We start from the raw sequence: 25,123 nt of genomic DNA on the forward strand, positions 1-25,123 counted from the left end.
AATTTCCCTATTCCTGTTTTTAATGTTGTTCTGAGAGCAGCCACAAAGGGCCGGTTTTGTCCAGCAGGAACAAGGGAGCTATTAGAGAAGGACAGAGGAAGGAAGGAAGGGAGATCCAAAAGGAGCAGCCCAGGAGGGATTAGCATACACAGCTGTTCCCTCAGGGACAGGAGCTTTATGCTTTTTATAATTTCCCTCTCATTTACATTTTTTAATATCTGGTTTCCTTATTTCCAGCTCCCCTCTCCTACCATGTCTTCAGGACCATCTGCCCATTTTATTGGATTTTTTTTGTTTCTCAGGCCAGTGCATTCAGCCCAGCGTGCTCACTGGCTCCAGGGTCAAATCCTGCAGTCCCTGTCAACCGCGCTCCATCATTTTTGCTCACTTTAAGCCCCCTCCCCCGTCTTGCACATCTTATAGCGTGCCCCTCCATCCAGCCCGTCGTCTAGTGGTGGGAGCTGCCCACGGCGGGCAGAGGGGAAGGAAGGCAGTGCTGAGCATCCCCGGCTTGGGATGACCAAGGCTGAGGGTTTTCCTCACTGAATGCACATTGTTCTTGACTCTGCCAAGACCAGAGGGGAGAATAGCTGAGCTGTTTACAATATTGTGTCATAGACTGCTAGAAAGTAGCCGTCTGTTTTCCAGAAGTGTAATGAAACATTTATGAGTATGAGACACAGTGCAGCTCGCTGCTGCCGGAACTCGGCAGGGGAGAAGGGGCAGTTGCTTTTTTTACACGCACTGCATCCCAGATTTTGTAGGCTGTTGACAAAGGAATTCACAGGACGGACATATCTCATTTTCATTCCCCCCTCCCAAGGTAGTGATCTCCCAGGTTGACTGTGATTGCAGAGGGCAGAGCTGGTGAGTGGAGCTGGCAGTGTCTGAGTCGTGCCACTGCTGGAGTACACCTGCAAACTGACCTAAGGGACACGCAGAGCTGGGTGAGGTGCCGTACCTGTCCACTCTCCAGCTTTGCTTGGCTGTGACTTTCTCTACTCCCAAGCCCTGGGCTCTTTCTATATTTCTATGTGGTACATAAATCCCTGTACAGCTATGGAGCTACACAAACTTGTGCCTGCCCATACTTCTGCCAATTCACAATAGCCATCTTAAACACAGCAGGATTTTTGTCTTCCATGCAAGAGAAGAGACCACATATCTGCCTCTGTACTTTTACGGCTCCATTTTGGTTATTTCCAGTGCCGCCACCTGATTCTCATGTGGAAGTTACAGCAGACACTTCCCAATAATGACTTCCTCCTCCACCTCCCACCAACACTGGATCACTCCAAAGCTCATTAAGGTCATTAAATACATCTATTTTAGGCAAATGGACTCTCAAACCACAATTGTAACCCAGCTGTAGCTAAATGCAGGAATAAATGAGAGTTTTCAGTTTTACAGTAATGTCTATGAATGTTTCACTGTACCTTCAGCATAAGGGATCCCACTGTACGTATTTAGGATGTCTACAGCTTTTACGTGGTTACGTCTACATTTCTTAGGGCTTAGTATTTGAAGTTCCTTCTAGGGATGTATCAAAGGAGAAGCTGGATTTGAACTCCATTCAGAAAGTTTTCACATATTCAGAATTACTTGGTGCTTGTAAAAGTAATTTGCTTCTTTGGAATGGCTTTAATAGATCTTCTGGAAATGGGGTGTTTTGTCCTGTTCAGCAGGAGCCTGGGCCATGAGCAGGACCGGAGGAGCAGAGCAGGGCTGTGGTTAACATCCTCCCGACTCGCTCAGGGACATCCAGCCTAAACCCTTCCTTCCTGCCCAAAGTGGAATTATCATTAACTCATAACTAGTTTTCAAGAACATTTTTTTTGTAGACTGTGGAGTTCTTCCAAGAATTTTTCAATTTTTACAAATGAAAATACAGTTTCAAACAGATGCCAACTAAAATGCACTTACTTTATACCAGCTCGCCAAGGCACTGCACCACAAGTGCAGCAGCGCGACCTTTAAAATAGCCTCTCTAGAACAAGCTGGGAGGAACGCTTTCTAAAAAGCCACAGTCACAGTTACTCTGATTACTCATAATATCCTTGATGGAGAGGAACTTAAAAATAATACTTAAAGAACTTAAGCTTCAACAGCCCCCCGTAGACTTAGTCTGTTTGCAGTGCAAGTTTCCTTCTTGGGATTATAGACTCAGGACTGTGATTATGGTGTGGATGATAATGTACATATTCTAAACCATTACTTGCGTAAGAATAAAGGAAAAGAGCGAAGCCTTTGCTTCACTTTTCTCATGCAAATGAATGGATGGGTGATTTAGCCATTTGTTTCTAAAAGCAGAGACACATTTCCGTGTTTACATATTTATTAAACTAACAAGCATTGCATACGCACACATGTGAAATATGCTTGGGCAGTCTATTTCAAATCAATACAATACTTTGTGTCAACAGTCTGTGTGATGCTTTGTAGATGAAGCATTATCTATTGCTTTCTGAGATATTTTTATAATATTCCAAGCTGTGCTGAGCTACTATTAAATGAAAATAAGACTGTCACTTGGGACCCAGTTTCTTTAGGGGTTGTGTATGGAGATCCTAACATGTATTTTATGAAAGCCTAATTAATATATTTTCATTAATATTATGCCCGTAGCATGTGCAAAATGCCCATAACATGTCTTGCAGGTGTTCCTGACCCTGAACTCATCCTCTGCTTGTAAAGTGGCTTTAGGGATGCAGAGTAGGATTGTGACTCTATTGAAGCTGAGATTAAAAGAACATTAAATCCAATTTGCTTTAGTAGAACCAGAGGAGACTTTGCACTAGCAGAGTCAGGGCATTTTAGTCTTGACTGAACAATATTTTTTTCTGTCTGTGAACTTCCTCTTAAATTGATTCCAGTAAATATGTTGAGCTATGGGTAAAAGTTATCCTACCTCTTTAAACTCTTTATGGTGGAAAGAAAACAATGTTTTCCTTAAACCTCTTTATTTTTACTTGTTTTTCTATTCCTCCTGTTACTATGCGCCTTGGTATTCAGATTTGTCACCTTTTAAAGGTGTGACTCTGCTGAGGCCCTCTGGTCCCCCTGACAGCAGCAGAGCTTTGAAACATTTGAGCTACAATCCCTGAGCAGCCACAGACTCCCTGCTTCAACTCCCAGCTGGTTTTCATGCTAGCTACGATTTGCCCAGCCCTGCACTTCATTGAGGTAATACTTGATTTCCAAAAGCTCGTGTTTCTGGCTACTCAGTCTCCTTCTGCACTTTATTTTTTTCCTTAAGAGGGGCTGGGTTGTGCCCCTGGAAGACAGCCATGGGGGCAGCAGCAGGCTGGTCGTTTCCCCTGGGGCTGCAGTGGGAATGATCTGGACGGAGTACCCAGCCCACTTTCCTCTATGCACAGCCCTCGGTGCCCATGGCCGCTGCTGGTGGGCAGCGTTAGCTGTGAGGACTGGGACTGCTATTCCAGTGGCGCCGGATGGAGACCACCAGATTTGTTCTCCCGGAGGATGGCTTCTGGCTCCTCAAGCGCATTGTTTTGTGCTGGCAGGAACGAATTAGGGCATTGTCTTTGTTCCAGGAAATTTCCCATCTTCCCTTGATGAGGTACCCAGCTACAGAAAGTGCCTTTCTGCTCTCACAGCAGCGACTCTCAACACTCACATATGGGGCTGGTGTCCTGGGGTGGTTTTGGGTTTTTTTTTTTGAGGTTGAGTTGAGAAGCTTGCCTCTACAAAATGAATGAATGAATAAATAATATGCAGCTGCCTGGACTGCTGGAACACCACCATGCTTTGGCCAGGGTTTGGAAAGGAGAGGGGACACTGAGCTGTGTTCACCCTTTTCCCTGTTAAAACTCCCCCCTGAGCTTTGGGAAGCTTTGAGTGTTCGGGAGAAGATGCCAGTGGAGACTCTGGGATCAGCCTGCATTGATGCCTGGTCCTGTGTCCTCTGGGTGGGACGTCTGGACAAGTAGGACACCAGTGCCAGTGAGACCAGGCTCTCCCAGTAAGGACAGGGGGACTGAGGGGTGCCGTGGCAGTGGGCAGCCGAGCTGGAGAGGCGAGATTTTCTCTTCTTTGTGTGTGTTTGCCAGTAGAGCCTGGAGAAGAATCAAATAGAGCCGGGAATCAAATATAAAATCAGAGTGTTTGATAGAGGAGGCAAAGCTGGAGAATGGAGTGAAGGCAGCTTGGAAAATTGTGGGGTGTTTGGTAGCCTGAGAGTGGAAGGGAATGTGTGACATGGTCTGGGACAGTGCTGGGAGGATGGGAAAGAGGCAGAGACCATGGAAAGCAGCTGGAGAAGGAGTCTTCTTTGCAGGAAGCTGAAATGTTATTATTAGTGCTTAGTTTCCTGGACAAAAGATTCTTGTCTATTGAAATATTCCTGCTTCACAGAGACAAGTTCTCCAGACACAATAAGATTTGCCTTTTCTCCCTGGTGTTTTCATTTTCCGCCTGCAGCAGGTGGTTAAGCTACTGTGTGCTGTAGAGTAAGGCATCCACAGGCTGCTGCCTGGACTTGCTGTGCCCAGGAAATGGCAAGCCCTGGGGAAGAGGGACTTATGTCCTGTAGCATCTGTCAGTGGACATGCTGCTCCTCCACAACGGTAGAAATGCTGCTGGTAAAGAGATTAAGATCTATCAGATTTGAGTAAGAAAGGCAAAAGCATTTAAAAAAATAGTTAATAAGTTAAATATCTAGATATAATTCCTTGTCATCCATCTTATGAAACCTCCCAGGACCATCCCCAGGCTTCCTTAGCTGAAGTGTTGACGATGACAGGTTTAATGCTCCAGCAGCAAGGTGCAGAATCTCACTAACGCTTAGTAATCTTGGCTCATGTCTAAGTTGCACTATTCTCTTCATCCAGGGATGCACAAAGAATGCAAGGGGAATGAAATTGTTGTTGTGTGAGCAAGAGATCTAATATTTGTGAAAGGTGATGCACACAGACATGCTAGATCCATCCTTTGGATAAGTAAAGTGCTATCATGACCCTGGCATCCCCCCTTGCTCCCGTCTACGTGCTTCAGCAGTTCAGGCAGATTGTTTTTCACAAATTCCAGATCACTGTGTGACCTACCCTAGGTGGTCCTGCTCTAGCAGGGGGATTGGACTAGATGATCTCTAAAGGTCCCTTCCAACCCTTAGGGTTCTGTGGTTCTGTGATTTTCTGTGTTAGCAGTCAGAAATATATTTTATTTTTGTGTTGAAATGTGAAAATCTTCCCCCAAATCATATCTGACAGCAAAAGTATGACATTTTCTATGCAGAATCCTGTTTTTTTTTTTTCCTATATTCAGGTATCTCGAGTTTAATATCAGATCTATGCCTATAATGACGGAAAAGAGAATTTGTTCCATAGAAAAAGATGGGAGATCTCTCCCTCTGCTCACTTCCTGATTGTAATTGCTGCCTGTTCCAAGCCATGTGAGACTCAGAATGGTCAGCGTTCCCAAATGTATGACAAATACAATTACATATTTATATTTAAGTTACCACAGCTCTGCAAATGTACTGAAGGCCCCCTAACCATGCTGCACTGGGACTCACGGCTGTCACGAAGGACAGACAGGATGCACAGCTGCTGAGCCACGGAACGCACGTACCGTACATCACGGCATCACCAGCAGGAAGGGTCTGTGTGTTGAGTTTCTGCAAGACTGAATAACTTACCCCTGGTGAATGAATAAATAAAGCCATCCTACAGTCCTGACAGGTAGATTTATAGTTTTTTAAATTTTTATCCTGCAGCACCGTAGTCTTGAATGATAGCAACAGCCATTCTTCAAATGAGGAGTTCCTGAGGATGAGCTGGCAGAATTTTATGGGTGTGAGTTTGGTTTGGTATGTTTTTTTCAGGGCAGGTAAAGCCACAGCTGTGTGTGACCTTAAGCCATGTCAGTGAAGTTACAGTCCCAACAAGCATAATTAATATTTTTATTTCATAGAAATCTGTACTGTTCTGTGATTTGTGTTTCTGCAGTGGGGTCCATCCAACATCCTCAGCACCACTACCAGCCTCCACAAAGCTCAGTGCACACTGATGCTGCTCCCCTCACCACCGTGGTCCTGGTCCTAGCAGAGACTGACTTCCTCTCTCCCAGGGATGAGCTAATTACTCAGCCTCTCTGCTCCAGCAGAGATAGCACTGGGATGCTCTGCTGGCAGGTAAAGGAGGGTTATGTTTTGACTACAGGGGTATGTGAGTATGTGAGTGCTGAGGTTAAGAGTATGTGAGTGCTGAGGTTAAGAGGGGAAGGCAGTATCTCTTTCTGGACCCAATGACAGAGCTGGTGGCATGGAGGAGGTTTCAGCGGCCAAGCTTTCAGCAGGTCTCTGCTTCCATCTGGCTGGAAGCTTATGAGCACTCAGCCTCCCAGCCAAGGAACACCATTCCTAGGCCCTTGTCTCTTAAGAAAGTGCAGTAGTTAAAGGTATTTTTTCTGTGCAGCTTTGTAATTTTTCTAACACTTGTCAGACAGGGCTCTGGCACGCTCTGGTTTTCCTCTCAGTACAACTGAGCTCACATGGTTGTGGTGATGTGAATGTGCAGATGCATCAGTGAACTGTGAGTTGTGCCTCTGTCCTAATGCCCTTGGGAGGTGACAGGCTGTCACAACTGCCTGTCCTGGGGCAAGGACAGGGATCCAGGGGCTGTGCCAGCCTTGATCAGCTGTGGATAAAAACAAGTGGCATGCTCAATATAACTGAGACCATTTCCAGTGGCAGGAGAAGCAACTGAGTGAATGGAAATGTGTGGTTTTGAGGAAACTTTTGTCCCGGCATTAATGTCTCATCCACCCCGTGATGGGGAGAAGGGACCTGTGACTTCCAAATACAGTCATTGCCTGGATATACCATGGATGTCCCTGGATAGGGAAGGGGCTAGCAGTTTGGACTTGAATGTGTATTTCATCTGGAAGTGGGATTTTTGCCAGTTTGAGATCATTTCAGGTCTCCCAAAAGTGGCATTTTCCTTGCCCATGCACTGCTAATTCTTCTTGGTGGTATAAATAAGTAACAGAAGTAGTGGTATCCGGAGGCAGAAATCTGCGGAGCTGTGTGTAAACTGGAATAACTATATCCTTTGCTGTAAGGATAGCTGAAGTCAGCAGGTATGGACCATAGGTGAATGCATTCATGAGCAAGCCCACATGCAAATCCACAGCCTTAAATAATTGTGGTTCACTAGGTCGTTCCCGAAAGGCTTTACTGATCAGAAATAAGGAGTCCAAGTAACGTGTGTTTTCTTAATTACCTATTGAAATCCCGAATGATGCCTGCAGGATGGATACTGTTTTACTTATCCATATGACAGGTATCGTGGGGGATTTCATTTTACTCTGCATTAGGCTCTGTATAGAAGTTTCTGCAAAATGTAAAAGCCTGTAGTAAAAGTAGCCTTGAACATCTGCAAAATTTGGTAGCAAATGCTAACTTCCCTATGCTCTCCTCTCCTTCCTTTTAACCTCCCCATGCAGTTCCGGATGGAGGAGGAGGAGGAGGGAGGCTGTGTGAAGGTAGGGGTGTGATCTCCTTGCCACAGCTCCAGCCTCTCTCTGTCCTGCCAGGAACTGCCTGGCAGTCAGTCTACTTTCCCCCATTGTGCCTACAGCGGAGAGTGTAGCTGAAGGAGGGAAATCCATCTTGTACTCCCCTTACCAAATAAGTCTCCAGAGTATCGAGCCTTAAGAAAGACCAAAATATTTCACTCTAAACTGTGCCTCAACTTCCACATAAACAGAGAGTGATAATAACACCCTGCTATCTCCTGGGAAGTGCTCAGAGGAACAGGGATAAAAGCATCTGTAAGTGTAAAATATCATTACTTGGCAGCTGCTCCTGTCCTCCTCCGCTGCCTGTGCTGTGTCGGGCTGCTCCTCAGTTGAAAGGCTGCAAATAACCTCCAGAGCTGCTCCAAGAGGAAGCAAGAAATGCTTTTCTAGAGGTGATAGCTCTTCAGGCTTTTTTTTTTCCTGCTTTTGTGATATTCATATGTGAGCCAAGCCCTGTGATTTGGCAGGAATCCTGCCCGGAGGGCTGCAGAATTGGATGTGGAAATGCTCAGGAAGCATTGCATAAACTCAGCTTTCTGTTGCTGTACAGACGATGCGCTGGGATCCCCGTCTGCCGCTATGCCCTGGCCTCGCACAGTGCTTGCTTCAGCCTCTCCTTTGCCTTCCCTTTGGTGATTTGTCTCTTGCTGTCTTCCTCTGCACATCCTTCTCCTCTTACCTTACAAGGCCACAGCCATTACCTATGCAGGAGGGACAGAGCCCCTAGGGCCATGTAGGCATAGACATGTGGACAGTTGCTGGTAGTTTTCCCTGCTTTTGTGCTAAGCCATTTGTTGTGTCAGTAGTTGAGAGGCTTCCATGCACATTAGGGAGACAAGCAAGACTTGTTTCCTTAGTTTTATTTTTTCTTTTTTCCCTTTTTCTCTTCGAAGCTTAGGATATAGCTCAATGTTCTTCCACCTGCCCAGGCCAATCTTGACACCAGAAACCTTCATTTCTTGTACTCTTACGCTTTCACGCCTGCTCAAGATGCAGATGCCTGGTTTGGGGGCAATTATCCAACAAGTGAGAATGACTTGGCTTCCTTTTATTTCATTTCTGTTATTTGTAACGATAAGTGGAGCTCAGCCAATGTCCAGATGGACCATCCTACCCTTCCCCGAGCTTTGAAGAGGTTTAGATATGCAGCTTACTGGGTTCTGAGCCCTGCTTCAGACATGAGCCAGGTCAAACTGCAGCTCTGTATATCCCTGTCACAGTTTTGGCCTCTCTTAGTGCCTTTGCTCTGTGTGAGGGACGGAGTGACAGCTGTTTGGTGCAGGGACAGAAGGGAGCTGGACTAACACTCCTAAGCATGGTGTTTTTCCTGAGGTGATCCGAGACTCCCCCTAGTCATCTGACTGAAAGCTGTGCTGCTCACTGCAATAAAGTGAGGACATAGACTGACTTTTTTCCTTCTTTTTTTTCAATTCTTCCTTTTTTATAAACTTTTTTTTTTTTTCTGGAAAGAGCATGCTTGTACATCTCTCCACTTTTCATTTCCAGGGGATACTGAGCCAGCTCATGCCAGAGCTTGCCTGTGGTAGTAGGAGCCCCAGGAATAAGGGACCTTGCACTTTGCACTTCAGACCAGCTCTGCCTTTCATGGCTGTGGGGGAGCTGGTGGCTATGGGGACAGCAGTGGCTCCTAGGTGACTGTGAAGTGCATGTTAGCCCTGGTTATATACTGAACTGCACAAGCAAATCATCTTAAAATAGGCTTCATATGGGATGCAGAACAACCCAAGCAAAACACAGAACTCGGCCAAACCCAAATTTATGCTTGCGGTTACCGAAGCTTCTGAGATCAATTTTTTATTTACTTAAAACTGATTTCAAAGAGTTGATTTTTTCTTTTTTTAATGATTCTCATTCTTGATCCTTGAGTTGGGGGATGGTCATGACAGTGATGGTGTCTCAGCACTGCTGCAGCTGGGGCTGAACATCCTGCTGTTTCCCCCAGGCAGCAGGGCAAGCACTGTCCCAGGCGGCATGCCCTGGCAGCCAGGTAGCCATGGTCATTGCCTCCTGCTGCAGCCAAACCCACAGCAAGGTGTGTCCCCCAGGAGGCAAAAAACCCCAGGGTCCTTCGGGAAAAGCAATGGTGCCTTGGAGTCACTGACCTTCCATGAGCTCACCAGCAGTGGAGCTTCCCATGTAAAACAACCAGTGCTTAGTCTGGACCAGGATTTGGGAAAATAGAGCTCTCCACGCTTTACTGGGACTGCAGGACCTCTGCACTGTGGATAGATTTCAGTGCCGGTGTTTTGTCCTTACCCTTCCTTATGATGGGGAGAGGAAAACATCTGCAGTTTACAATGTTGGAATGCCTGTCCTATGATTATGCTGAACCTCTGTGGTGGGTCATGGACGGGCTTTTCTCCAGTCTTGGACTAGGATGCCAAGCACTGCTTCATGCTTCCTTCAGAATCATAGAATGGTAGGTATGGTAGGCATTGGAAGGGACCTTTAGAGATCATCTACTCCAACCCCTGTCTACAAAGGCACTGCAGAATGCAGGCAAAGCCAGCTGGTGGGTAAAAAAATGTCTCTTTTTGGACTAAGCTGTGTGTGTAAATGCTCTGTCCTAAAAAATGAACAGAGTTAAGGTCCTGGTGATGCTGAGCATGGTTACACCCTGTAGAATAGGACCTGTGGTCATTGCTCCCTTGGCACATTGCAGACATCACCTGGGGCTTCCCGAGTGACTCTTTTATTGGCATGAAAACGTGGGAAAGAGATCTGAGCAAAGTGGGGCTTTTTTTATTTATAATTTTTGAAAAGACTGAAGATAGCAAGTGTTGAAAGTACCAGCTCAGTTAAAAAAAGAAAAAAAGAAGAAAAGGGGAAAAAAAGCCAACGAAAGAAAAAACCCTCAAATTCCATAAAGCCTCTGCAGAGCTGGCAGAAACCAGAGCACAATAATAGCAGCAATGGCTGATTCAGTCTTCCATGTCATCCCACATGTTGGGTTTACCCCAATGGGATGGGAAAGCCTAGAAAGTCGCACACTGACATATTTCAGGACAAACCATATAGAACATAGACACACGGGATAAATAAAGCACAGACAGGAAGCAATGGCTTCCCAAGACAGATGCCAGAGGTGATGCTGGTCACAGTCCCCCTGGCTCCAAGCCCAGCTGGGGCAGGGAAGCACCTATCTATTTTATTTTTCCAGGAATCCCTGGCAGCAAGCTGTGTGCCCCCTGTTTCAGCAGAGAATTGCCTGCAGCTCTCAGCGTTTTAACTGGCCTCATGCCCACAGGGCTGGAGCCGGCAGCTTTGCTGGCCAGAACCCATTGTCCCTCTTACCAGTGATGTGGGGAGTACACACCAATGCCAAGCCCAGATGGAGTTGTTCCCTGTGCAAATTCCTTCCTCTGCGTCCCTCTCTTCTTTTCTTCTTCCTTTTGACACTTACTTGTTTGCAGATGTGTCAGAGTTAAAGGGTTGCGTCCCAGTGGCAGTTTGGTTGGCCCCATAGATAAATGCCAGCTTTGCCTGGGGATGATGGACACATGGAAATGGCACCAGTGAGACAGCAGGAGTTTCTAAACAGCCTTAATTAAATCCAAGCAATGCTCTCATGGGGGCTGCTGGATCCCTTCTGACCCAGAAAAGCACTGCAAGAGAGCGCAATTGCTTGTCGTCTAGCTGGCCTCATTTGAGCATTTGGGCTGCTCAGGGTGCCTGCTCCCCTGGGTGGGATGAGGGGCCTGTGGGAGGATGGTGCCAGGCAGCAGGACCTGTGTGGCAGCAGACCCCACTGTGCAAGACTGAGGGAGCTTGGGCTGGTAGTTTGGAGAAAGAGAATGGAATTTGTGCCTGTGAATGGAAATGGCTTTGGGTGAAAGTCCTAGAGAGGACAGGGGTGGACGGTGCTGCTGCTGTTGTGTTGTTTCTCTGGGCAGAACCTCACTGTTACTGCTGAAGTTATTGTGTGCTGCCTAATTGCTTTTGGATGATGTTCAGGCACCAAAGTGGGGCAGAAGCAACCCTCCAGGCTGGCTTTTAACTCTTTTGTGGGGGTGTATTTTATGGGTTGGTTGCAGGGGAAGGTGATCTGTGAGAGATGTGCAGTGAGGCTGGAGCTGCGGGGTGCAGGAGCCTGCGATGGGCACCACTGGGCACCAGAGTCCTTGTGACATAGGCAGGGGGAATTTGAGCCATGCGGTGCAACCAGAAAAAAGCATTCACCGGTCTACAAAAAAGCGAGGGTTAAAATCTGCAGTTGAGTGTGGAAACAGAAGTTATGAGTAACGGGATGGGACAGGCCCTGGCTGGAGGAGCAGAAGCAGGCGTGATGCTGCGGTGAGCACGCTGGTGTCCACAGCACACGCACAGAAGAAATGAACCTGTGTCACAGGCATTAAGAAGGAAGAAGGTATGTTACTGAAACACCGCCCATGAACCCTGGGGCTGATTGCTTGGGCAGGCTGGAGGAGCGGATGATGTTTAAAAGCCACGGGAACCTTTCTCTGCTCTTTGGTGAAGACAGTGTTAATCGGCCGGACTTAGCGGCGCGCGGCGGATGTCAGGGAGGGCCAGGAGGGCTGTTAAGCACGAGGAAATTGCCTGCTGTCTGGATGGGCTTAGCACAATATAAACTACATGGTGCACACAGAAAGTTAAAGCCTGAAATGGTGAATGAACTGGAGTTATCCAGCACAGCAGTGCCTACTGCTATGAAAATAAAGAGAATGTCATGTTTTTTGTTGCCAGTTCTTCCCATATGTTGAATTTCCGTGCTCAGTGACGAGGATGGATCTGCCTGAGTGAGCAACGATTGGATTCAGATGGCTTTGAGTTGTGATTGGTATGGCTTTGAAAGCTGGAACTGTCCTTGGAGAGGAGGGTTTGAACCTGGGCTTGAGACCTTATTCTCTAAAGAGCAAAGTCCTTGAAGCTTGATTTATCTATGCTGTTAGCTTTTCATGGCTACGCCTGGAAAGAATTTGCCTCCTTTATTTATCCTGTGCTTAAGGTGTGCTTTTAATACAACAATCTGGCAATTGCAGTTGTCATTGGAAAGGCTTGACTTGTGTTCGCCAGTGGTTGCCCGTAGATCTGGACACGGGCTCTCATCCAACAGGTGCATTTTTCTCCCAATTACCTTCCCAATCCCTCCAGGCAAATGCGTCCCAGGGCTGCTGCCACAGTGCTGGCTGAGGGAGCCCATCTGCACATCCTTAACTCCTCAGACTTCACCCATTGGCAGCAGGACTGGTTGTGGCACTGTGGGGATGCCGGCATGGTCCAGCAGTGTAGCATGGTCCCCGGCCCACAGCATCAGCTGTGCTTCACCGAGGCAACTGGTGGTTTGGCACAGGTAGTGTGGGAGCACGGGGGAGCATGTGGCAGCACTGTGGTGCTCCCGAATGGAGATGGTCCCGGCAAAAGGAAGGCAGCCCCACACTTGGACTGTGGCCCTCTCTCTGTTTCCACTCTCACTCCCCTGCACTCCCTGGTCACGTCTGGCAGTCAGCGTAGGCTCAAGTGTGGTAAAGCCAACGGTAAACACCACAGAGAGAGCACGAGCTGTAAACTGAGACTAATTTGGCACCAAGTTCAGTCATAAAAGATAAATGTGCTCTATGGCCACATTCAGGATGTAGCTATAATGGCTAAATAAAACCATACCCCAAGTGATGGAAGCTGTCAGCTACAGCCCCAGGGAACTAGATTTTCATGCAAGAAAATGGTGACTATTGCAAATCACAGAAAAAGGGAAAAAGGACTGAAGGACTAGAGCACAGAGAGAAGGCGGAGAGGTGGGTGTGCATGACGAGTTGAAATCAGCAATGAGGAGCCCCTGCATTTATCAATAATGATGTCATTTTCTCTGTGCAGCAGATGACTGACCAGGTTCATGGCACAGAAGAGGAAGACATGACTCCGCAGTTGTCCTGGGTCCAGCAGAACCAAGTGTGCAAGGCCAGGGCACAGCATCAGGCCATGCTGGTTCCTTGAGGCTGGAGCCTGAGTGCTCTAGAAATGCCAAAGCCCTGAGCAATGAGTGCACGTGGCAGGTAGGACTCACAGAAAGTGCTCCTAACGGGGCACTGATTTCTTACTAGTGTCACCTCAAGAGGTATTTAACTCCTTCTAGCAGTAGGGAAACTGAGGCCTGTGGTGGTTCCTGAGCCTGGGTGTGGTTTTGGGGATGGCAGTAGGTCTAGCACCTGAGCCAAGCTGCCTGTGCTCTTTGTATACTGGCACTGCAGCTCTTCCTGCGAGTTAGCTCCGCAACCTCAGGGGTCCCGGACAGGGGAAGGGAGGAAGGAGCCTGCTGCCAGCAGCCTTGGTGGACTCAAGACGTTTTTCTAATAACATCCAGATGGACCCACAGAAATTGTCAGCATCTCAGAAGAAAAAAGAAAGAACATTAGCTATAGGATAAATGTGGTTGGAATGGTTTAGGAAGGGGAGCCTGGAGGAGAAGCCCTCTTCCAGGACTGCCCAGGTGCCGCAGGCACATCTGAAATAGCAAATTCAGTGGTGTGAGCTCTGTTTCTCTGGGATTCTTGCACAGGCACAATCACAAGCAGCCTTCCAGAATTGGGCCAGTGTTTGCTAATTTGAGTCTTGAAACCCTTTTTAATTGAGGCCCACTGCAGAGGTTGGCTCTTTTGGTCCATGTGAGTGAGCTGCTTACCTGCCTTCCTTCCCTGTTCCTGCCCTGCAGAAGGAGGAAATCCATGTTGGAATAATTTCTGCAGAGAAACAGCAGACATGGGGTGGTTGGTAGTGGTTTGAACTTGTCCGAAGCATACCCACCACCCAGGAGCCCCTGCCACAAGGCTGTCGTGAGCTAGACACGACACTGTGAGGTGAGCCCTAGCAGTGGGACTGGGAGGTGTTTTGGTGGTTGCTGCATGCACCTGGGTTCCTTTGTGCACTTGGTGGTGACAGGAGATGGTTCCAGGGGAAGAGACTTGGGGTGAGGGAGGGTGGGGGTGAAGAAGCTCTGTGCCTCGGGTGATAAATGCATCGCAGCCCAGCTCCGGAAACAGGGCAGGGGAGGATGTGAGCGACAGAGGATTCATATCCCGGAAACACTGTGGTGTAACAGCTTGGGAATTCAGCCTGATAAATGCATTTGCCTGTACTGTTGCAGACAATCTGCTTAATGTGGGAAGCAGAGTTTCCTGCAGTGCTGAGTTAGTGGGGAAGGGAAAACCCAGAGAGCCAGGAATGGCCAGGGAGAATTAAACAGGTAAACCCATTACTAGTGACCACCTCTTTGTGTGAGGATTACACTGAGGTTTAAGCTGCAGCTTCCTGATGCTCAGTGTGTCAGGAGTGAAGGCTGTAAGCAGGGGCCTCTCCCTCTTCTTGAGGGGCTTAACCCAGGAGCTGGGATTAGTAATTGCTACAAGCCACCCTTCACCATGGAAATTGCTCCTCTGTAATGAACAGATTATCACTGTCCCAGTACCCTGACCAGAAGATTACCCTACTCCCTCCATAGCTCTGGAGTGCTGCAGATGCTGATTCTAAAGATGGAGTCATGGCACGTGGGAATAGATGTACTAGCCCAAGAGCTTAGTTCATCATGAAATGGCTTGGCACAATTCCGGGTACCTGTGCTCAAGGGATGCTGAGGACTGTGGTGAGGGAGGTCTGAGGCACAGTGGGAGAGTGCTGGGAGTGGGATGTGCAGAGAGCCGGAGTACAGGCAGTGCTGCTGCACCTCCATGCCAGGGAGAGCTGCAGGGATGAGCACCGCCAAGGGCTGTGGCTATGGGGGCTGCATCGGTCCTTGCCAGAGCTTCCCAGAGCTGATGCTCCATGGCATCATGGTATCCTGCAGCCCTGGCCCTGGCTGCCCAGCACTGCACTGTCCTGTGGCTCGCACTGCTTCACCCACCCTGAGCTGTGTGTGTCCTCCAGCAGCCCTTCCAAAATGCCAACCACAGGAAAGCAGCAGAAACCCAAGCTTTCCTTTTGCTTGGATTCCCATCGGTTCCCAGAGCTTAATAATAGATTATTTCAGGCTTCCTTGCTCCAGTTATTTTGGCATTCGGGACTGGGCTGGATGCTGCCTCATGGGCAAAGCAGCCCTCTGGGTAAGAGGAGGGAGAAGCCACTTTGTGGGAAGAGTACTTTGCCTGTCATCAGACGCTCCCTCGAGGCTTGCCAGCAGCATAACCGCTCTCTCCCCTTCCTGCTCCGCACAGGGGTCCCTTGTCAGCCCTGCACCCACGGCGGGGCTGCGTCCCCGGTATCCCGGCCTGGTCTCGCCCGCGGGGAACGCAGGGCAGAGAGGCTCCGGGGGACTCACCGCTTCCCGGGCCCTTTTAAGCTCCCGCTGGCTCCATTTGTCAGCCAGATGCTGAGCCAGATGTCGGCGCTCCGGCGTCTGGCCGCTGGCAGCGGCGGCTGGGGCCCGGCCCCGCCTCCCGGCGCCGCCGCGCCTCCCCACCGCCCCCTCCCGGGCATCCCTCGGTGCGGGAGCGCGGCCGCCGCTCTGCCTCGCACGGTGAGAGGCGGCGCCTGCGGCCCGGCACGCATCACTGCTTTTCAGACTTTAGACCTCCTGATTGGGCAGTTGTGGAAATAAAAGATCTGATCAGGGATGTCCTCAGCCCGAGAGGTTCGAAAGGCATGGAGGCAAAGGTACAGCTTCGGAGATCCCGGGTGAAGTTGTGTGTGTGGATGTCACAGACCTCAGCACTGGCAGAAGGGGTTGTGGGATCACGCGGGACTCTGCCTTCCCTGCACCACCATCTCCTCCCACTTCTTCAGGATATAGAAGCTTGCACCATCCTGGTGATACCTGGCAGCACTAGGAGGCAGCTGAAAAAGGCTGAAATCTGGCCCACTGGGTGCCCCTTAGCCGCTGCTGGGTTTGAATGCTGTGAATCTGAGTGTCTGAGCCCCACTGTCCTTTCCCCGTCCAGTCGTGTTTCTCTAGCTCATCCTCACATACAGCAACACTTGCTTTCCTTCCAACATGCTCCAGAAACCCTCTCACAGCACACTTGTGCTCACTACCCTTAATGGGAAAGATCCAAATGTAATGATTTCATTAAATCTTATAAGACTTTCTTCCCTTCCCTCCACCCCACCTCTCACCCTAAGCACAAAACTCCCCCAAGCGAGCATGGTTTCTCTGAGTAATGTCGTCCTTGCTTGTTCATCTGTCTGAAGTAGTTACTGTGGCTTCCTTAGGGATTATTTTTCAGACAAAGTGTTGACAATTTTTCCCAGTTGCCCATCAAGTGTGTACCTGTGGTGGTTAATTTGTGAGGGACTAAAGTCTAACAAGAGGAATGCCCTGTGGTTAATGAGGTGTTGGAAGACAGCATGGTTAAATCTGGCACTACATTTTCTATCCAAGCCTGGATGTCCTGGTTGTGCTTCTGTTCATTTTTTTTTTACTTGAGTGGCAACCCAGCCTTTCAGAGGGAAAATGACCACAGTATTTAAGTAAGGTAGTGATGCTGTTGGCCATGCATGTTGCTTCATCAAGCCTAGCTTTGTGTTTGCCATTGGAATGTCATCTGCAGCCTTTCCCAGGTGCCACCAGAGCTTTGATTCCAGGACCATCGGTTGTCACTGAGTCCTTCTCTTGACCTGTCTCCTCCTGCAGCATGTTGGCCTAAATCTGGGATTTGGGTAAATACTCAGTCCTTATTGGACACTGCCAGGTACTGGTTTAAATGACAAATGTCACAGCTCTTGTCCACTGCAATTAAACAGTAGAAGTTCATACCAGCACAGAAGGTAGAGGTGGAGAGATTCAGCCCATGGACCTGCCTTGAAAACCAGTGCTGCAAGTGTAGGCTATGGGCACATGTGAGGATGGTGATGATACCTCCATGGGGTGTCCCCTGGCAGCTGAAGGGTTGGCAGAGCTGTACGTCTGCTCCTCACCCACCATTAGCCTGAACTGTCTTCACTGAGAGCTGAGTGTGTTTTACTTCACTACTCAGGTAATTAAAGTGTGCACATGGTTTGTGGTGGCAGCAGAGCTGATGAATCATTACTTGTTCACCTCTAATAGTGGAATCCTGTGCATTTGGTACATTGCATCTGTTTCTATGTGTAAAACAAGGCAACACTGAAAAACAGAGGAGTTTGCCAGTTTAGGGCTAACCAGCTAGCTTTCCTGTGATGCAACAGTGCTGAAAAACCTCAAAGTTATCCTAGTGCTGTGCTTTATTTCTTGGGGGATATGTGTGCTTGTGTGCATGTGCCTGTGCAGAGCAGATTTTTTGCAAGCATTATTTTTATCTTTCTTTAATTAAAATGTTATAGTTGGAATATACAGCAAAAATGTGACTTTCTGGCTGTTGGGGATTACAAGTGAAAATGGGAAATTGGTATTTGTAGTCCTTCATGCATTCAGGGTGCACACAGAAAATACCTGCAAGCCTGTACACCTGAGTTCCCATGGGCAGCTGTGTGGAACCTTAGCTCTGCAAAGGCCAAGAGAAGCCTCTGCCATCCCACAGCCCCATAGGAGGAGGAGCAGAAACTGTGTTTCAGCTTGGTTTCCACATGTTTCCCCTGCATGAGAAACAGCCTCGAAAGGCCATGGCAATGGGTGGGTGCAAGCAGCGTGGTGTGTGCTGGCAGGGCCGGTGTCCGTGGGTGGGCAATGGTCTCCACCCCACTGGGCTCTGCAGCTGTGGTGCTGCGGAAGCTGCTGCACACTCCTTCCCTGTTCCCACGCCAGCTCCTTGTTCGCCTGGGAGGACAATTAACCGAGATGCTATCTGTGGTGGGGAAAAGATTTTAGAGCCAGCAAGTGCAAAAGTTCAGGAGCACAGTAATTAGCAGAGCAATTCTAAAGCACGGCAATTAGTGGCTAATTGCTGCTGCAGAAATATACAAGGCGGAGTGCCTCTTGTTCCTATCTCTGGTGCAGAGATGCCTCATCTGGGATTTGCTGGGAGAGGGAAGTGCTTCTCCCATATCCCTGTCCTGAACGGCTGGAATGGAACAAGTGAGCAGAAGAGCCCAGGTGGGATGAAGCCTGAGGCCAGGGAAGCCATGAGAGTGAATTCTGTCTGCTCTCCAGAGCAAAGGCCCCAGGTCTGTGCCAGAGCATGGACCTTGGACTCAGAGCAGCTGGTGACAGGCTGTGGCTGCCCAGTGTCAGCTGGGGCCAGGCAGAACCGCCAGCTCTCCAGCTCAACACAGGTTTCCCACCCCAAGTGTTGGCTGGTGGAGGCTGACAGCTCATTTATAGTTATCATTTGCAAATCAGGAGGAGATAATTGATAAACCTGGGCTGCTGGTTGTGAGGCAGATGACTGTCCCTGGTCTTGTTTGTTCAGGAACAAAGTGTATGAAAACCTTCCAGCAGGCACAGCACCAAGGTGAGACCTGCCAAGGAAAGGATCTCGGCAGTAAGTACCCCTCTGTAACAGGAAAACACAGGTTGCAGTCTCTAATGAGTGGACAACGCAGGCTCTGTCTCAGTGTTCCCACAAGGTGTTGGGTGTGTGTACATGAGGACGCTGTGTACGGTGGCAGCACCCAAGCTCGGCCCCAGGTTGTGTACACAGGAAAGCTATTTGTGTTCTGTCTTCAGAAAGATTGGTACTGAGATGTCAGATCCACCGTGCAGCTCTGAAACTGGTGAATTTTCAGTGTGAATTTTCACTTTGCAAAGCTGGGGGCAGCTGGGCTGCTGTAATACTCCTGACCCTTCCAAGGGTCTATTGATAAGGTAAAGGTAAAGTGAATTAGATTACCCCTCTTTCCCAAACTCAACAGGAGTGCTTTTCACCAACACCAGTATTTCAGTGATGTAATGTTGAACCACCTTAAGTTAAACTATGTAGCTAAATGACTTTTTTCCTCCTTTACTGCTGAATAAGGAATATTGTGTCCAACAGACAGGACTGTAGGAACGGAAGCATTAGGAAAAGGGATTAGGAATAATGAGGCTCAAAGGCTTGTGGTCTAGGGTAAAGGAGAAGGCAAAGTTTGCCTCATCCCTCATACAGCTGACTCCTGTGAACCCCAGTAAGTCCTGGATTCCCTGAATTGTTTACCCCCATTCACTCAAATCGTAAAATTAGGATTATTATTATAGAAACAATAAGGAGTGCACAGTCTGTAGCCATCCATCCGTGCAGTGGGTGCATGAGGGTAGACGAGCCAGGGTAGAGTGTGACAGCATTATCCTCCCATGATGTTCTCACCTGACAGGAGTGTCTCAAGCTGCCTGGGAGATCAGCTTCATGCCAGGAGAGGAGAAACTCAGCTTCAGAGGGTTTGGGAGTCACCAAGGGGCCCCAGTGCAAGAGCAGACTGAGAGGGGATCTCATTAATATTTACAAGTATTTAAAAGGTGCATGTCAAGAGGATGGGGTGGCACTTTTTTCTGTAGTGTCCAGTGACAGGACAAGGGGTAATGCAAAGAAGCTGGAACACAAAAAGTTCCACTTAAACATGAGGAAAAACTATTTTACTGTGAGGATGATGGAGCCCTGGCACAGGCTGCCCAGGGAGGTTGTGGACTCGCCTTCTCTGGAGGTTTTCAAAACTCACTTGGACACATTCCGGTGTGACCTGATCGAGGTGAACCTGCTCTAGCAGGGGAGTTGGACTAGGTGCTCTCTAAAGGTCCCTTCCAACCATTCTGTGATTCTGTGGTTTTTAGAGATCCATTTAGCCAAACCCCAGGGATGTGGGAGGAAGAGCCCCAGGAATGGGGCGCAACACGCTGCCACCATCATGCAGCCTCCTTCTTGCTGGAACAACGTCAAGGGGCTTTGATGCCCAGAATTACTTACAAACAGATTGTAGAAGAGACATATTTACTTAATAAATAAATACAAATAACATATGGCAGGTACTAGCATGAAATACAGCAATGTTCACGTTGTAAGGGAGGCTCAGATGGCTAGGGCTTGAAGCTTTTGGTTGATGCTAGTTTAGCTTAATATGCTGAGGGTATCAACAAGCATTTAACCAGGCTGGCACTCGGTAACACGACTGCAGGTGCATTATCAGAAGCTACATACTTAGATGGATAAATATGTTAATGCAGAATATCCAGGGAGGTTAGACTGACTGGGGACAGTAGATGTAATTCTCTGGTAACCGGGGTGTCCTTGGGGTGCCCTTGGCCACGTTTCTGGATGCCTGCCTGGGACTGATTTTGTGTGCACCCAGAAGCTGCAGCGTGGTCACAGCATGCACTGTCAGACGGCACAGGGCATGGGGAGGTGGGGATGCCACTGGACCTTGGTGAGTGTCAGAGTCACCTCTGCAAAGCTTCATGTAGAGCAGAGGAGCTCTGTGCTTGGTAAAGCCTTCACCTAAAGCTCGAAGCTCTAACATTTGGTGCTGTCATACTAGCCAAAAAGAGAGAGCAAGGGAAAGGGAGAGGGTGGAGGTTGGATTTTGAGATTGGGGATTGTCTCTGAGCTTCTGGGACAGGGCTTAGTCGGCTGAGACGGGCAGTGGGAGGAAGAGGATTGCCTTCTGGCCATAGTGAGTCCGCGGCCCCAGCTTGCTGCTCCCGTTCTTCTTCAGACCTACAAACCAGTTCTTATCTGCGTGCTTTTTGGAGACATATGTGTTGTAATGGTTTTCTTCAATCCTTTCAAGGAACAGACACTCCTCACCCAGTAACTGCTGAAAGAGAGCCCCAAATTGACAGTGAGGATGTATATTCCTAATGCAGTGACCCCAGCTCAGGTGGTCCCTGGCTAGTGTGCTATCTGGACCCACCTCTGAGATGTCCATTCCCATTTAAATATGGTTTGTATTTAAAGTATGGAGGTGCCTGGGCTACTACTGCAGTAAGTTGTCCATGCCCTGGGCAGTTTATTCAGCGGTAACTGAACCCAGCCCTGCACTCTGTTAGCTGGCCCTGGCACTGGTTCCTGCTGTGGCACTAACCTGTCTGGTGGCAGCTACAGGTTCAGGGCATGAGCGCAGTAGAGGCTAAACAGCCTGCAACTGTTACTATAAACGGGACTATTTTCAAAGACACAGATTATTTTCAGTGATTATGTGCCCTCCAGTTCCTGGGCACAGGGCAGTAAGCTCCTGCCTTGCACCATCCTACTCACACTAGAGTGTCGTGAGTGCTGCTGCTGCCTCCAGCATAAGGTCTGGTGCAACCAGGATGCAGAGGAAAAATGTAAGGAGGTCTTTGCTCAGTGGTTAGTGGCTATGGGCCATTGTCTGGGGCTACTTCCTCTCACAGCCCTGCTAGCAGCCCTGATCTGCCTTACAGAGTCCTAGAGAGGCCAGAGGCACTAGAGGTGTGGGCAAGGCACTGCTGGGGCTGGGAAAGCCAGGCTGAAGGTGCACCATTGCCCCACAGCTGCTGAGGTGATGCAAAGCAGATATGAAATACAATATTTGTCAAGAGGCAGGGCAGTGTTATTCAATTGGTGTTATGGTGTTATTCGATTATTTATTTATTTCCCCCTAAAATAAAGCTGATGGACAGTAGCCATCCAGCTGCCAAAACAACAAAGAGTCTAATTGTTGCTTGTGGTTTGCATTACTCAGAGCTACGAGATTTTTGCAAACCTCAAACCCTCACTGTGTCTGGTCCCACAGAAACCTCCCACTTACCGAGCCATAGAGGAGCCCGTTGGTGTCCATCGCCAGGTACTGCCCAGACTGAGTGCTCTTTATATACACCTCTCCCACACTTTCCGCACTTAGCTGGAGTTGAACTGAAAGCAAAAATAAAACAACAATAATAACAAAAGGAAAACAGGAAAATAGGAAGAAAAGAAAAAAAAGGTTAGCAGAGATACTGTCCAAGCTGCTAGGAAAGTTAGCAGGGTATTTTTGTTCTGAAGCCTGGCTTATAAAGAGTTTATAGGAAACAGTACAGCATGTAATAAAAGTGTCTCCTTGTACCCTCTCCTTCAAAGAAACCCCACAGCCATGTTTTAGGAACCAAAGACCAATTTTTTCCTTATTTTACATCAAAGGAAGGGCAGCCTTTTGGTTAAGACTCTGGAATGGGACACAGGAGATTGGGGTTTTAATTCTGGCTCTAATTTACAAATTTCTCATGTGGTTTTGACAAGAGACTTAAGGAGTGACATATGAAGGAGTATTTCAAGACCTAAACCAGGGATGGGCAGACTTGAGATGCCTGTGTTGCAAAACCCTGACCCAAACTTCCCATCCAGCAGCGTGCTGTGGCTGGTGTTATCCGGTGAGTTGGAGGTGGATAGTAGAGAAAGATAGAAGGGGTTGATCTTCATCCTAGAAAAATACCTCCTGTAGGCAGCCATGAGCCACGTCTGAGATTGTCGCAGTCTGCAGCACTAACATGAATTTGATACTAAACTGAGATCTGAGCCTGCCAGCTCACAGGCTGGGCAGGGGTGATGGTTTGTGGTGATGCACATTGGGCACCAGCTTTCCATTCCCATCCCCAATGCTGGACCTCAACTGGAAACTCTGGGGGGAAAAGGCTCCTTATTGGTCTGTACTGCGGGATGTGAGCAGGTCAGCTGTGAGCCAGAGTGGCTGGGTCACCTCCCTCCTCTGCTCAGCATCCTGTACCTAACAGCAGATTTAAGCTTGCCATTTGTCTGGTTCCATTTCTTCCTTACTTTGCTAATTATAAGAATCTCCCAAAGTGTTTAAAGCTTGTCTCAAGTTCTTGTTTAACATGTTTATTAGGAAGAGGCAAAGGGAAGAGGCCATTTCGTTGAAGAGAAGCTTTAGGAGGACACTGTGTGCTCAGAGAGAACCCCACGTTGCTCTCATGGGCGGGCAGGAAAATGCAGCCTGAGCACTTAGCGGGCCCTGCCGACGTGCGTAGAGGGCTGTGGTTCCAGCACTTCCAAATGATCGCTCCCATCTCCTAGTCACCTGTTTTCTTCCCGAGCTTTAACTGTGGAGATTCTTAACAGAAATATTTAGCTTGGTTTGAATGAAGCATGAATGGATGCCTCAGCTTCAGCTCCTTCTTTCCTTTTGAAATGTATCTGTGTTTGGACAAGGTAAAATGTAATGTTACCTTCTTGCACAGCAGGATCCCCTTTCCCAGTGAAAGCTTTGCTGCAATGGTTTTAGATGCTTCTTTTTTGGTGTCTCTTGCTCAGTAAATGATGGCTAGTTAGTAAATGCATGGGTGCAGGTTTGTGGTGATGCACAGTCGCGGTGCTCCCCCAGGAGCTGGCAGCTGGCAAACCCTGCAGCGGGAGAGCCCCCAGCTCTCCCCGCTGTTGCTGCAAAGCTGCAGTCTCAGGATATGGCCAAGGATAAGTCCAGCTGGGGAAATAGAGCTATGAGAAAAAATGATGATACTGGCCTAAAAGCTGCCTCTGAGGGTGGGGAGCAGAGAGATGCTCCAACTGCCAATGGGGACGTTAAGGTCTCTGGCTGCAGAGGGAGGGAGAGCAATGGGTCCAGAGGAAGGAGCTCATGCACAAATTCTTGTGTTTTTTACAGGTTTGCAGAGATACTTCCTTCCACAAAGTAATGGGATGAAACAGAGAAAATAAGACTGTTTGTGGGAACAAGCATGGGCTTCATCCTTGAAGGTTTGCAGTGTACTGGTAAGTTTTCGTTTCGTTTCATGGTGCAAGTTCGAGAAGCCTACGCAGGGCAGCAAGGGCACGGTGGGGGAATCTCTATGTAGAGCTGGATTCTAAGGGCTCAAAGTGAAGGACATCTGTTCTCCTTAGACAGCACAGAATCATAGAATCGTTTCAGCTGGAAGAGACCTTTAAGATCATTGTGTCCCAGCCTTTGTCCCAGCCCTATCAACCACTAGACTGTTTCCCTAAGTGCAACATCCAATAATCTCTCAAACACCTCCAGGGACAGTGACTCCAGCACCTCCCTGGGCAGCCCATTCCAATGCCTGACAACCCTTTCAGGAAAGAAATTCCTTCTTATATCCAGCCTGAACCTCCTCTGGTGCAACTTGAGGTTACTAGGGGGAACAGACCAACACTCATCTCGCTACAACTTCCTTTCAGGTAGTTGTGGAGAGCAATGAGGTCTCCCCTGAGCCTTCCTTTCTCAAGGCTAAACAGCCCCAGATCCCTCAGCCATTCCTTATATGAGACGTGCTCCAAATCCTTTACTAGCTTGGTAGCCCACCCCTGTATCCTCTCTAGCACCTCAATGTCCATCTTGTAGAGAGGGGCCCAAAACTGGACACAGTTTTTGAGGTGTGGCCTCACCTGATCCTCCCTGATTCTGGGGCTAGCACCTCACAAGGTGATACAAGATAAAAATAGGAATTCTTCGTATTTATCTGTGACAAATCACTGTCATACCCAGGTTCCCTATGTGGCTCTGCCTTGTGTCACGCTTCCTGTTGCTTGTCCCAGCTTCCTGAGTAGCATCCCACACACAGATCGCAGGCTGTCCTGCTCCCCTTGGGTGCTGGGGACTTGTGCTGAGCAGCTCCAGCGTTTGCCAGGTGCAGGGGTAGGACATGGGCAACTGTCAGTGGTCGGAGGTGGGGCACCTCACCAGCAGTGCCATTCTGCTGGCACACAGCTCTTCCAGGAGTTTCCTCTGTAAATATTTGTATGCTTGGCTATCCAAGTGTATGAAATCATTTAACAGGAGGTTCTTTTCTGGCAGAGGTTCCCAAATATGTGGCCCCAGGCCAGAA

General features: G+C 48.5%; 1 protein-coding gene and 1 long non-coding RNA gene across 4 annotated transcripts in view; both read right to left on the reverse strand.

The window, feature by feature from the left end:
• Positions 1 to 3,881: 3,881 nt before the first annotated feature.
• On the reverse strand, positions 3,882 to 15,923 carry LOC133626140 (uncharacterized). The gene is made up of 4 exons (XR_009819311.1): positions 15,827 to 15,923; positions 14,198 to 14,255; positions 10,855 to 11,043; positions 3,882 to 4,076 (listed from the first exon to the last, which is right to left on the reverse strand). It is a non-coding gene; the product is annotated as an uncharacterized LOC133626140 (long non-coding RNA).
• A 4,434-nt stretch (positions 15,924 to 20,357) lies between these two features.
• FGF1 (fibroblast growth factor 1) overlaps positions 20,358 to 25,123 on the reverse strand; it is a 30,153-nt gene continuing 25,387 nt past the window's right edge. For 2 of the 3 annotated variants that reach the window (XM_062002541.1, XM_062002540.1), the window contains exons 3-4: positions 22,099 to 22,202; positions 20,358 to 21,144 (exon numbers count right to left, since the gene is read on the reverse strand). In XM_062002541.1, the coding sequence (XP_061858525.1) occupies positions 20,950 to 21,144; positions 22,099 to 22,202 (299 nt within the window). In that variant the 3' untranslated portion in view covers positions 20,358 to 20,949. The remainder of the gene's footprint in view (positions 21,145 to 22,098; positions 22,203 to 25,123) is intronic. The other variant, XM_062002542.1, reaches the window with a different exon arrangement.

This window comes from Colius striatus, chromosome 9, assembly GCF_028858725.1.
Source record: "Colius striatus isolate bColStr4 chromosome 9, bColStr4.1.hap1, whole genome shotgun sequence".
Taxonomy (NCBI): Eukaryota; Metazoa; Chordata; class Aves; order Coliiformes; family Coliidae; genus Colius; species Colius striatus.